The sequence below is a fragment of the Sebastes fasciatus genome, chromosome 2 (assembly GCF_043250625.1).
Source record: "Sebastes fasciatus isolate fSebFas1 chromosome 2, fSebFas1.pri, whole genome shotgun sequence".
In the NCBI taxonomy this organism is placed as follows: Eukaryota; Metazoa; Chordata; class Actinopteri; order Perciformes; family Sebastidae; genus Sebastes; species Sebastes fasciatus.
The window spans coordinates 37,712,254-37,727,247 of record NC_133796.1 but is presented as its reverse complement, the minus strand read 5'-3'; the positions used below and the strand labels follow the sequence as shown (position 1 = coordinate 37,727,247).

Below are 14,994 nucleotides of genomic sequence, written 5' to 3'. Positions count from 1 at the left end.
AGCATGTATGATCTTTCTCCTACTAACCCAGTATTAGTAACGGTAAATATGATATTCATTTGGGCTCTGTGAGTTGCAGGTTTTGAATGTCCCTGAAATGTCCACAGTTTATGTTGTGAAATGACATCAGAGGGCAACAGCGCTGCAGGACGGATGTTTCAGTTTGTTGCGCTGAGGATTTGGGATAAACTCCTGCGTTTTTCTGACAGTGGGGGGGTGACGGGGCAGCCTGTTTGTGCCTCCTCGGCCTGCCTCTCTGCTTGTGTTAATGAAGGACAGCATGACCTCGCGCTCAGGCCTTGATGGGCCCGGGCAGTTCATTAGTCTTTATCTGAGTCCAGCTATGACCCAACAGCACCGTATTTACCTGCTGCTTGCTTGCTTGCAAATGTTGATGCAGTTTTTGTTCACAAGTAGCACGCAAGGTCAAACACAGATAATGGTCAACAGATTTTTTTTCTTCAGTTAATACTGATTTTCACCAGAATTTTATGTCCCTGCAGATCCAGAAGTTTTCCTGCTGCAAAAAAACGACACAGTTTTTGCAGTTTACAGTGTAAAAAGGTCATGCTGTGGTGAAGACAGACCAGAAAGATGCTTCCGGTATTAGAAAGTGAAGAGAAAAATGCAAAGGAGCTGCTAATTATAGACCAAAATCCCCCTATAGGTAAAATTCATAAAAGCTGAGTGAAATGTGAAAAACTGAATCTGATTTCCACCCACATGTTTGTATTATTTATTGCAATATTTGTTTCAGTGGAGGCAGGACAGTCCTGTTACCAATACAACTATGGATATCTTACACTTGCATATCTCTTGCCATGTTGTGTTGTTATGATTCAATCGCCTCACACACTATACACATGAAGCCCAGCGTTTAGTCGTCACAGATGCATGTAAACCCTCGCCTGTCTGTTTCCCCCCCCCCATATCTCCCCAATAATTCACATGTTTATGATCCCACTGAGAGATTACAAGGCTGCACGCAGTCGCTCATTCATCAGATTCGTCCTCCTGCAAGGACAGGACCAAGACAATGATCAGGTCCAGGACCGTCCCATCAACACCCTTTCCCCCCAACCTCCTTTTTCATCCGCTGTATGAAAACAAACTCTGCCAAACAGTACATCTCCATCAGCGTTGGTGTCACAACACACACACACAAACCCAACACAAACTGTGATGTGTTCTCCTCTGGTCCTATTTTTTGGTCAACATAAACCAGCAACCTCTCTTCTTTAGATACACAAACACAGCCATATGCATCCGCTCTCCCTTCAAGGGCATGCCTGTCCTGAGCTTTAAAGATGCAAGGAGGCGACATATAGCGAGAAAAAAACGGCATGTTAGCAGCAGTTCCGCGCTCACAAGGTCACGCACAGCCATGTTGCTGCATGCCGGTAAAAATAAAACACACAGGGTTGGGAAGAATGAGAGAGATGCCCCTACCATTTCTCCCACTGGTCCTCCATCCAACCCTCTTCTCCTTCCCCTCCCGAGTCCATACTGTAAGTGAGGAGGGCATCCACAGCTGAGAGGAGAGGAGGAGGAGGATGATGATGATGAGGAGGAGGAGGAGGAGGAGGAGGAGGAGGAGGAGGAGAAGGAACAAGAAGGGTTAGAAAGTGAAGGAAGGAGGGAGGGTGGGAGAGAGGGGAGGAGCGAGCCGGAGGAGAGGGAGGAGGGGTGCAGCTCCTCCGGGTCGATGAAAGAAGCGTCCGACTCAGAGCCCTGCTACTGCTGCTACTGCTGCCGCTCATCCAGAGATAGAAGGGGGAATTATTTAAAGCAGAGGAGTTGAATCTGCCACAGGAGTAGTGTTATATAATCTACTCCTCTCTCTCTTTCTCTCTCTCTCTCTCTCTCTGATGCTTACTCTGTCCTGCGTGCATCAGATTTACTACGCCACTGCAGGAAAGTGCTGGTGTTTGCAGGACATCCAACGCCGCGGCAAGACCGAACAGGAAAAAACATCAGCACAAGAGGACACTCCTTTCTCTCTCTCTCTCTCTCTCTCTCTCTCTCTCTGTGTGTCTCTCTCTCTCTGCAAAACACAGTCGTGCTCAATTATTCATGAAGCCCCATTGATCGTAAGACTCCTAATTTTCCCTTCTCTCTCTTTCTCTCCATTCATCCTCTTAAAGGAAAACTCACAACTTGGCTCTTATCTTTTTGGCCCCTTATCTGTGTCAGTTTAGATAGTATTGCACTCTCCCAAAGTAATTGCAAAGGTCTGGCAACACAGCGACATTGATAAAATAAAAAGATGCCTGACAGGGCATAAAACACAAGTAGTCAGAAGACCAGGTAGGTTGTAAACAAGCCAACATTTTAACCACACTATCTATAACACTTATTTTGAGGTAAAATGCAATAACTCCTCATTATGCAGGGGAATTGAAAGCTCATCACTATACGGTTAATTACGGTGGGTCAAAGTTGAACCAGGAAGTGGATCTGTAAACTGTGGCGAATGTTTACAACATACATTGTGGGGCTAACCCCAATGTTTCGTAGCTTCGACCGTTGCCATGGTGACCTCCAAATCAGTATTGGAATGCATTTATATCATTTATATATAAATATATATATATATAAGTATGTAAAAATAAAGTATAAATCCCCAAATAGCCCATGAAATAAATAGTCAACATTAATTAATATGAGATATTCCCAGATGGGTATTGCTGTTTGTTTTGTTCAACATGTTCTCAATCCCAACTCGTCAAAATACCGAGGCTTGGTCAGTGGCCCTGAGCTTCAAACCGTGACGCTCTATAGGTACCCCTCTAGAGTCAGTTTTGGACGTGTCAGGGACGGCGTGTCAGTATACTCTCGATACATTCATAGTTTCTTTTCAAAATAAACTTCCAGGAAGTTAGGTTTAGGCAACAAAATCACTTAGTAATGCTTGATTGATACTACTGTGACTGTGCGCCTATGTGTTCTGCGTGTTCTCGCACACACCAGGCTGACATAGTACTGCAGCGGATTGCGCGTAGCATGTAATTTCTTTTTGATTTGGCCCCGCAGTTATCAAATTCTTTGTCAGGCAGTCTTTGATTTATTTGACAGACGTGATTCAATAGTTCCATATAAGTTTGGCCCAACACAACTCCATGGCTGTAAAATAAAATATGGAAGAGTTGAATGATGCTATAATTAATAAGGTTGCTGTTGTAACGGTTGTTAGGTACTTGTTGGTAAATCCCACCTGCGACGTCCACAGTGCCTGACGCGTGGTCAGTATAAATTTTGCATTGTAGGCTGGTCGTGGTAGTCGGTAATACTGGTTTCATTACCGTCACATCCCTAACGCATTCGGATCAGGAAAAGATCGTGGTTGACGTTAACTTGACTGACTAACGACTCACGTGACCACCAAGTGACTAAAGACTCACAAAACTAGTGGGTGCAAAACAATTCATGTGACTAACGAATGAGTAACGGGTCACGTGACTAAGGACTGACGTGATAAGTAAACGTTACTTTTAGTTTTACACGGGACACAGTGGTAACAGTGTTCTCCTGTGTGAAAGTCCTGTGTTTGTTGGATCCTTCCACCACCCATCGTAAGCAAACTATCGTGCACTTTATACTACAGTTACTGTGAGCATCTAATGATGCGACAGATGGGTTTACATTGGAGTTAGTTAAAACCCTGGTGCGTTGCATACAGATGCTAAAGGGTGCCTCTGTATCATATGCTGGGCTTTAATGAGACTGTTAAAGTTGCACTAATCAATATATTTTTCTATAATATAATATAATTATTATAATAAAATGATCAGCCAACTCCGCAGTTCAGCTTGATGGAGCATTTTACCGTCCTGTAGGTCTACCTGTCCAGCACTAAATGGAAGACAAAGTTAGTCACTAGCTTGTAAAGGGCCAGATGTTTAGATCCAGGAGTTCGAGAAGACCAAACCAGAGCTAAAACAGAGAGGATATTGGACTTACATTCATCCGGTGCACAAAAAATGACTCTAATGTGTTGGTTACATTTACTCTCTGTCTGCTGGACATGTAAACAGGTAACTGTTTGCCACAATGTCAGCTATAACAACTTTATGACATGCCGGTGTATCGGCGGTCTGTCAACTGATGTTCCTCTGCCCCCCAGTGGCCAGAAATCAATGAATGCAGCTCAAAATAACAGCAAAAGCATTTAATTCAGCCATACGTTCATATTTGAAACATCCATTACAACTTCACACAGGTGCACAGGCAATTGGTGCTTTATAAAAACCAAATCCCAGGTTTCAAAAATTCCTTCAGAGAGGTCAAGTCCTTGTTTTTCCAGACTCTGAGCTGCCAACACACAGCCATATGGCCATACAGCACGGCCTCGGCAACTGGCCAGAACCTATGGAGCGCACACACAAACACCACCAGAAGAGCTTCGACATTTCCCCCAACACATGTAGAACAAGAAAAAATGCAATCGAACACGCAGAACGCACGCTCTGTATCTGACAAAGAGGAGAAAGAAGAAATGATCGTGTTTGTATTGAGAGACCTAAATCAAGAAAGAGTGAGAGAGAGGTATCCCAGGATTGTGTGACGTTTAATCCCTGTTCAGCTCATCAACAGAGGGAAATTAACACTGTAATGGCCATGAGAGCCGAGGCATCAAGCTGGATTCAGCTAAAGTGTTGAAACAATTAGTTCATTTGTCCATTGGTCAAAAAAAAATAATTAAAAAATATAGTCATGGAGTAAGTCCAATATGCAACTGGAAGGTGATGCCTTAGAAACATGTGTCCTCAGATTATGACACTTTATGATTACTGAAAAAACACTACAGATTTTGAAAATAATAATTGGTTGCAGAACTAACACATTATCACTCCCAACTCGTCAAATACCGAAGCTTGGTCAGTGGCCCTCGGCTTCAAACTGTGACGTAGATGGGGAACCTAAAGGATCCTTCTCAAAATAAACTTCCAATGTAGGTTTACTTAGGCCACAAAACTACATTGTTAGTAGGCTTTGCGCAGTAGTCGGTGTTACCGGTGTTACACGGTGGTCGGGCACACACCGATTACATTACGTACCCACCGCCCCCACCGCCGTTTTGCTTTTTTTACAGAAATAAAACCCATTGGGTTCATTTTGTGCGTATCAGCGCAGTGTTATCATACATAGTCGAACGATGGACGCTACAAACTGAAAGCAAAAGTATCTGCTCCGTACATAGTCTCAGCACAGAGTTGCAGGAGTCAGCTTTCACACACGGGACGAGTAATAACTACGCTTGTTTCGCACTAAAGTCCAGAAGTTCCGTAACAAAACTACGGTAAAATAACTCAACGTTGACTTGGTTTCACACGGGACACCGATAGTGGCCTCTTGGGTGAAAGTCCTGTGTTTGTTCTAACATGGTCTCATCCCAACTCGTCACATACCTCCACTTTGTCACTTGGCGTCACTTTATGTTCTGCATTAAAAACACTATAATTAGTTTTAGGAAAGAACTACGCGGTTGGGCTTAAAACTACTACGTTTGTGCAGTTCTACAGTTTCGTTTCGCTCTTTAAAACTACATCACCATACTCCCGGCGCACTTTCCTGGAGCTTTTACTGTTGCAACCCTGCTCCGAGGGTCCATGCTTACTGTACATGCTGTTTCCACAAATATGTCGATAAAAATGTTTATTTTCTTTTGAATTTTCTTTTTTAAAATATGCTCTGTCAATTTTATATCCCTACACAAAATGTGAATCTCTGTAACTGGGAAATTAAAATGAGAGTAGATCTGAATACTGGGAGGTGTCCTACTAAAATATGATAAAAAATATATTATATTAAGAAAATACTTGTAAAAACAAGAAAAATAGGAATAAAGGCCTGTCGTTATTAGAGAGAGAGAGAGAGAGAGAGAGAGAGAGAGAGAGAGAGAGAGGACAGTATAAGCAAAGGGGAGGTGCCATCAGGTGGAACGTGCCGTGTCAGCAGAATTGAGCGACAGCAGTAAATAATGAGCGTGGGGGGGGAACTGCAACCAGAGCAATAACTGTCCACTCGGTCAGCTTCTACTGGGGGTGGAATTCAAATCAGCTCGATTTAAACGCTCTCTCTCTCTCTCTATCTCTCTCTCTCTCTCTCTCTCTCTCTGAGGATAAAACACAGCTGAAAAAACTACAAGCTAATTCTGTTGAAAAACCCTGATATCAAGCTTTTTTGTCCCCCCTCCTGAAAACATCAAAGTCCACGAAAGACGGATTCAGTGAATCAGGGAAACTAACACTTCAAAACCTGCTTAACCTCCCCCTTCTCTCTCTCTGTCTCCCCCCTTTCATCACTCACATCCTTTTCACATCCCACACCCTGTGAATCCATCTGCCTGAGCAGATCTTGTCAGCAGAGTCACGTCAGTTTGGAAGCTGCAGTGAAAAGATGAAAGAAGAGAAGGAGAGATCACAGACGCTTCTGCGCTTTCAAGTTGATCATTCAGTGATCTGTACATTTTAAAACGGTTGCCTATTAACTCTGATTTATTTTCCATTTTCTGAATATAGGAACAACAATACTAAATGCACAGTGTGTTCAAAATAACAGAAAATAAGATAAATATTGAACTGCATATGAGGAATACGTTTAGCCCCAAGAAGGATCTCTGGTTTCACGAGTTCCCCATTTTTTCCCCCATGATGCACCACAGAATGGACTGCAATCCTACACCGTCTTGTCTCTCTATACATGCTGTATTGCACACACATACAGATCTAAATACTGTGTTAAGGATGTGAAGGAATCTCCTGTTACGCCATCTTGTGCCACAGATGATCAATGCAGTGGAGGAAAATTTAAAAGGTATAGTTCACCTAAATATATGATATGAAATATGAAAACAGCTTAACGCCACTGAAATTAGCTAAACTGGTAACACTTCATGGTAATTAAGTGATAATTAGCAAGTAACCTATTTGAAATTTCTTTGGAATGACTTTATTATAAACATGATTTAATAATGATATGCTAAAATAGCATATAATGGTTCAAATAGGGCCCTTAGGCTTGAGAAGCAGGTGTGCGCTGCTCTTTATCGGAGGTGGAAGACTAAAAATAATAGAAGACGCTTCTGATTGGGTACAAATCTCACAATTGTGGGACTTATTGTCTACACAAATGTAACCTGGTAGCTAATGTAATGATTCAGGGAGTTTTTTAAGAAAATGTAAAATAAGTTATTCGATAATTATCTATTTATAGAGCAGACATGGAAATAATTCCTGGAAAAGTATTAAATAAATTACCAGCTATTGGGAAATAGCAGAATATAATTATTAAATAATGTTTATAATAAAGTAATTTTCAATACATTTTGAGGTAAATATTGGGGAATTTTGGCAGTAATTCCAAAGAAATTTCAAAAAGGTAACTTGCTAATTATCACCTAATTACCATGAAATATGCGGACCTGTAAAATGAAGTGTTACCGCAAAACTACCATTTCTTGATCTCATATTAAATATTGTAGGATAGCTGCACAGTACACCCAGTTTAGTAAAAATAAGAAATGGTGAAGCTGATCAGTAAAATACAGCCTGCATCACAGCCTTCTTTTGTGATTCTGTATGCTAAATTGTGTGCCATCCTTCAGTGTTTTATTCAATATCTGTGAGGAAATGATCGTCAGTGTGGATCTGTTATTCTCTGAAGGTTTGAACAGTCTCTCTCTTCATCTCCAGCATGTTCATGATAATGTTCAAAAGCAGTTTTCAGCTGACAACAGCTTTTTACAGGTGTGAACTTGAGAAATGCCACTAAAACACTATTTTTAACTCTGCTGTCATTGCTCACAGTCAGTGTGAATATCGTTAAATTCACATGCCGGCTGCTGCCGATCTGTTTGTGCCGCTGTGTGTGCATGTTCTATCAATGCTGCTTAACAGGAAAAGGTTATAGCGTCTAACAGAGTGCAATGAGTTCAATGATTAAAGTCCTCAAAGACCTCGTCTATTCAAGAATATTTTTGGATCACTTGGATGTTTGGCTTTGACACAAGAGGGAAATGTTACGCTGAGCTCCCCTTAAAGTGATAGTTTGGGTGTTTTGAAGTGGGGTTGTATGAGGTACCAACGCAGTCTCACGGCCGTTTGTGAAATAGTCGCGAAATTTAATCAATTTGACTCATGTGCATAGACACAAATTTCCCTTTATTTTTTTCTTTTATTTTTTCCGTGACGCTCAGCACGAATTTCAACAACATAATTTTCGGGTGTTTTCCTACGGATGTCCAGCAATGCACGTGTTACACTCCAGTCTTTTCAAATTAAAACTACTTGGTTAGGTTTAGGAAAAGATCGCTGTTTGGGTTAAAATAACTCCAGAAGTGCTGTAATTTAAGTACGGAAGTTACGTGACAAATAAATCAACTTTGACTTATTGTGTTTTTTGACCTACCCATCCACCCCGACCGCCTCCCTACGTGGCGTTCGCCACTCTCTATTCTGACGGCAAGATAAAGCAGTTAAAGTATAGTAAATATAGCGAACACTTAAACGGATAACGTTTTTTTTTAGGTGAGTCTTTCTTTTAGGTGGATTAAATATGTTTTGTAGCTGCCCCCATCCACAGCACTGTATCGCTTTGCTCTGGTGTGGGTACTCCTGTCTGCCTCTCCAAACTGCGGGCACACGATCCGTCATAAGAAGAAGAAAAACAACAGCGATATTGTCTCTCTATATATTTTTGTTATAATTTTGGAACCTCAGCACTTCTTGCTAAAAAAAAAAAAACCTCCATAGAAATCTGCTAAAACATAATAGATGTCTTTCTTTTAGATTTAACTCATCTATTATCCTTTCCGTAAAATCTATTTGTTGTTACGTTCACACTGCTCAAAACAACACAGAAATATGTTGTACTCAATCTCATATGACAACTTGTTAACTCCCTACTGACGAGTCATGAAAATTTTAGGAGCCTCTGAAATGAGGTCACTGGCATGAAAAGCAAAAGAAACCGATGACTGAATCTAGTATCTCAGTCAACGAATATCTCCACACATGGAGCTGCACAGACGGCAGCAAATCAGCGGTCTGTTCTCTAACAGCAGCAGATTGTGGAGAGACGGAGGATTCTACCACAGTGAGTGGAGGCAGGGAGGGAGACGGAGGAAAACATTCCAACATATGGCTGCTATGGGACCGGGCCAGGTTGTGGATTATCTGGCTTCCTTCTCTAGCCGAGTACAACTCTGAAACATCAATCAATACAGTTCACTATTCTGATTTAATTTGAAGCGAAAAATTTATTATTTTACTAATGTCTTTTTAGCCGCTGATATAATTTCGTATAGTTTTTTTTTTATTGCTTTTATAATCAATTTTTTTTTATTGTCTTATTTAGAATTTTGCATTTTTATTTATTGTTTGGCCTTGTACGTTGGAGAAGTATTTACTAGGGCTGTCAATTGATTAAAATAATTAATCGCCAATAATCGCATGATTGTCGGTAGTTAATTGCGATTAATCGCAAATTAATCGCACATTTTTTATCTGATCCAAATGTAGCGTAAAGGAACAGTGTGTAGGATCTGGCGGTATCTAGCGGTGAAGTGTGGAGATTACAACCAACTGAAGCCTCTCCCGTATCCCAGGTGTGTTGGAGAGCTACGGTGGCCGACGTGAAAACACTACACTAGAGCCATCTGGAGCAGAGCCAGTGCGTAGAGTGTGTGTTTGTACGTGGCAAGTGAGTGGTGAAGCGAGAGAGAGAGAGAGCGTCGGCGATGGGAGCAAGTAAAATTGTCGGCATTTAAAAGTTTAAAAAGTATGTTTTTTTCCATGCTACTCCAAGAAGAGGACCCGCTCACTATGTAGATATAAATGGCTCATTTTAAGGTAACGAAAACACAACGACTCTTATTATCAGGTGATTATACACTAAAGAAAAACATACTTATCATAGATCCCCCTAATTGTTACACACTCCTTTAAAGGGAGATTTGTCAAGTATTTAATATTCTCATCAACATGGGAGTGGACAAATATGTTTGATTTATGCACATGTGTGCAAATATTTAACAATTAACAACACAAAACTATGTGCTGACTTGACTATGACTTGCCCCAAAACTGCATGTGATTATCATAAAGTGGGCATGTCTGTAAAGGGGAGACTCGTGTGTACCCATAGAACCCATTTACATTCACATATCTTGAGGTCAGAGGTCAAGGGACCCCTTTGAAAATGGCCATGACAGTTTGTCCTCGCCAAAATTTAGCGTTATTTAGCCTCTTTCCCGACAACTAGTATGACATGGTTGGTACCAATGGATTCTTGAGGTTTTCTAGTTTCATATGATGCCAGTATCTTCACTCTAGCTTTAAACACATTATTATCACGTTGACTTTGGCAGCCTTAGTATTTACATAAATAAATTAAAAGTTTGACTTGCAGCTAATCATTTACAATATTAATGAATGTGATTAAATAGCCCTAGCTGTTTACTGTTTAGTGTCTTTTATTTAAACGCTTTAGTTTACATGTGGATCATAGATGTGTCTTAAGTTGGTGTTAAATTGCTCATGCTACTGAGACTGTACTGCTTCTATTGTTTGTTTTCTCCTGATGGTTTGATGTTTTTTTTTTTCTGTGTAACTTTGAGACGCTTCAAAAAAAAAAAAAAAATTATAATCATAGTTTTTTCTGTCAGACAAATCAAACACCGCTGGAGCGACTCTGATGCCACTGCGATGAAGAAAGATGCTTGTGGATCGGAGTGTTTGCAGCTCAGCTAATAAGACAGGGACAGACTGAGCCTGAGGGTGGTGGTGGGGGGGTGTTGCTGTCTCACTGGGGTATATTGATCACAGGCCTCCATCTACTCAACCATGCTACTGAAGAATCACAGCTTCTCCTCAGGCAACATTGTATGAGTCTCTGTGTGTGTGTGTGTGTGTGTGTGTGTGTGTGTGTGTGTGTGTGTGTGTGTGTATGTGACACACAGTATAAAAGCACGTCAACAGCATGCAGCTAATCCCTCGCCCGGCTCAGCTCTCCAACATGTTGATCTGACCCCTGTTGAATTAGCTCCGACTGATCACCTACCTGATGATGAACTCTGGGCCGTCTCTCTTTACTAAAGCTCTTGAAGCAACACTATTTTCATTATCGACCGACCTATTAATTATGTTCTTATGCAACTCATTACTAATTAATAATGTGCAATAAAATGCCCATCACAACAAGTTCCCAGAGCACACAGTCATTCTTCTCTCAGTCTGGACTACAGTCCAAGAAGCAAAACAGATTTACATTAGACTAATATGAAACAGGTAAAAGCATAAACTATAATCAGACAATGTTTGATATTTTACTGAATAAATTACTTAACAGGAACTGGTTGTGAAAATAGTCATGAGTTAATTCTGTGGCAGGGAATGGGGACTATGAACTGTATAGTAAATTATAAAAGCATTCATTTATTAGACAAAATATGAAATTTATTTTGTACAAAAAAGCTAAAACAGCAACCAGGACATTTTTGTTTGTTTGTTTGTTTTGTTTCCAAACATTCAGGTTTAAGTTGCCATTTTAAAAAAAAAAAGGAACTGCAGCTTTGGCTATGATAGCAGGCCTATTATAAAATTATTATTGCTATTATTGCACCAGATTACAACAGCCTAATTGGCTGTTTCCATGTGAATAAAGTTTATTGTAAATAGGCCAAATCCAAACAAAACACCCCATATCAGAAAAAATAGATTGATGATATACTACAGTACTAGGTTGCTGTAAACTAACATATGAGTTGAGTATGAGTCCTGTACACACAATATGAGTTCCTCTAATAACTTGTAGTGATAGGAGATTAATATGCTGGTAGTGTACTGTTAATCACATAATTAGTGTGCACTACAAACACAAGTCACAACTATATGATGTCACAACAACAAGACTGTACTTTTGTGACAAATCAAGCTCACAAATGTTTTCAAACTCTTCTTCAGTAAAAGCATATTGATGTAAGGAAGAAACTGGCTACCATAAAGCAGGCAATATAAAAAAATATATTTGAAGCAGCAACTCGTAAACAGGCTGCACATCAGTTCTTACAGGGATTCCTGTTTTGGAGCATCTATAACCAGAAAGTATGCGACATATTTCAGATGTCTCTGGTTGTGTTAGATGCAGGGAGAACACATCAGCTCAGTCTGGATTCTCCGGAGAGCAGACACGCCCAAACACTAAAACATGCGGCTCAACAACACATTGCGACTTCCATCCGCAGAGCTGAGCGGTGCCAGACGCAGCTGCAGCGGCTCCTCAGCAGCAGCAGCAGCATCAACAGCTCCGGAGCTCTGCGGAGCCGCGCTGGAGCTTCATGCAGCCCAGCCTCTAACCTGCCGGCGGGAGAGCAACCCGCCCCGGGGCGCTTCTTACCTGAAGCTGGCCGGGGAGTTCACCTGGATGTTGCGGTCAGACGGCGGGCTGGCTTTCCTCTTCTCTCGGTCCGCCATGCCGTCCCGTTATCCTGATTGGTCCATTGGCTGCGCGCTGTGCGGCCGCGCGGCAGAGACACCTGAGAGGTCCGGCGATGCTGCGATACGGTGCTGCCTTCGTGGGCTGTGGGGAAAATAGCAACTCAGCTCAACTGTGCAAGAGTGACTAAATAATATTGGTAACTTTTGCAGGATTTGGAAGATGTGTTGTTGTTTTTTAGTCCCCCACGCATGTAATGTATTGGTCCATTGTTTAAAACAGCTCAGATGTTTTGATTAGCCTACAATAAAAAGACGAATAAATCAGAAATACATACATAAATAAATTAATCAATGAATTAATTAATGAATAAATAAATAAATAATAAAATGGTTAAACATTGCTAAAAGAGCGAAGTAGTCTCTGATATTCATCTTCTATATATTCACTTAGTCCCATATGCATATAGCCCTATGTACATAACCTCTCTATGTATAGATACATACAAGATACAATATAACTCCCCCTGTATACCATTTATTCTTTATAATACTCTTATACAATATTTGTTATACAATATCTCATCAGTATGCAACTTATAGTTAAGCTCTTATTCATCAGAATATAACACATGTCTATCCTTTGCACCTTAACTACAATCTGTATATATGTACTGTTATGCCTATGTAAATGCCCCACATATATCCTCATTTGTATATTGTCTTAATCAGCACTTTACTAGTTTGCACTCTGGTTAGATGCAAAACTACATTTTGTTGTAATTGTACCTGTACTATGTGCAATGACAATAAAGTTGAATCATCTGTTCAGCAGCAGATCATGTGTACAAATGTTTAAATGGCAAAGCAATAGGTTATTTACAATGTTTGAATGTTAAGACCAGCATAAAGACAGCATAGTTTAAGTAGAAATACAAAATACACTCATCATGTTAGCTGTGCCTTGTTATTTATAAGGTCTCTGGCTAATAACACTTTTATCCCAAATAACTGTATCTCAACCATTTAATTGAATTTTATCTTCTTAACGGAGACATGGCTTAGAACTGAATTATTCAACTCCCGTATAGGCTCAATGGTAGGGAAGGTGGACTTGCAGTTGTCTATAAAACAGATTTAAACTGTACCTCATCTTAGTGGAGAAACCTCCCAGCTTTGAAGTACTAAGGCGCTATAGAAATAAAGTTTATTATTAAAGGTTAAGCCTATATACAAGGACACAATTCAGTCAAAATTCATAAATGGTTCGTTTGGATTTAAATCATTTCACTGTGTGGGGGTCACAAGATGACATGAGATACTGCACACTAAAGGAAAAAGAAAGAGGATGTGGAAATGGGTTAATGTATTAAGTATTTTTTCTACTATTTGTATAATGAGTAATACCTCAATTAAATCTGCATTGTAATGTGGCGAGGACTGTGTCTTTGTTGTTATCATGATTGTGTTATAAAGTTATAAAAACTTGTGTTTTTATCCTATGATGCTTCACTTTTATGCATAACACACCTTGTTTGTACTGCCTGCTATTTATAGTTGCTTGAATTGTATTTATCTTTTTCTTTTTATGTATGTATATAAACTGGAAAAACAAAGTTCGGAAACTTGTGTTTGGTCGATTATTTCTCTGTTATTACAATGCTAATTGGCATTGTATTTTACATCGTTGGAAAGCCTGTTTATTTACCTTTGCAATGATGTGCAACTTGTAAGGATCAGGCAAATTTTTCTTGGGCGCTACCCACATAATCAGCTGTGCTGCTCATCCCACAAATGCATGATCCTTAGAAGTTGGACATCATTGCGAAGGTAAATAAACAGGCTTTTCAACCATGTAAAATACAATGACCATTAGCATTGTAACAACAGAGAAATAATCAACCAAACACAAGTTTCCGAACTTTGTTTTTCCAGTATATATATATATATTTGTCCTTTATATATAATAATTTATAAGATGTTTGTGTCATTTTTGGAAATCTTGGAGATTTCCAGTATCATTTAAAAAAAACAGTTATGAGGTTTGAACAAGTTTCAGCAGCACATTATGAGCTTAACTGATGCTGATGTAAGTGAGTGACATTTAAAATGAATAGGAGACTTTAGTTTTTGTTTTTTTTCCTTAAGAACTTATCTTCCAACTTTCATCTTTAATAGGGTTTTCCATCATTCCTATTGGTTATGATTGTTTATCATAACATCTCACTTGCCAATGTTTTGGTGTTTAGAGATGTAGGGATGCCGAGACATCAAAACATAGACATTGGAGTCCATTAGGTTAAACAACATGAGTGGTAAGATAATCAGAATAGTTGGAAACAAACAATTTTGGAAGTGAAAACAAATGTGAGGGCACCTGAAATCTCCACTGCATCATTCGATAAGTGCAGTAGCTTAATCTGTACCAGCAAATGTAGCTGTAAAATAGTTTGGTATGAAAAATTGTGTTTTAACTTCTACATAAAATGTGCAAAGACTCCGGTCATTATCAAATCTCAAATCACAGGGAGCTAGCCTTGATATTATCACACTGATCAAT

The 14,994-nt window shown here is 39.9% G+C and overlaps 1 protein-coding gene across 4 annotated transcripts in view; it reads right to left on the bottom strand.

Annotated features, from left to right (window-relative positions):
- Positions 1 to 12,656, bottom strand: part of mapk8ip1b (mitogen-activated protein kinase 8 interacting protein 1b) — a 90,317-nt gene extending 77,661 nt beyond the window's left edge. For 2 of the 4 annotated variants that reach the window (XR_012592254.1, XM_074622697.1), the window contains exon 1: positions 12,397 to 12,639. Coding sequence is in view for 3 of the 4 variants with exons in the window: in XM_074622697.1 (XP_074478798.1) it covers positions 12,397 to 12,473 (77 nt within the window). In the remaining variant the exon portion in view is untranslated. Of the gene's footprint in view, positions 1 to 1,449; positions 1,532 to 12,396 lie in introns of those variants that run through there. The other 2 variants (XM_074622713.1, XM_074622705.1) reach the window with 2 other exon arrangements.
- Between the last annotated feature and the right edge of the window lie 2,338 nt (positions 12,657 to 14,994).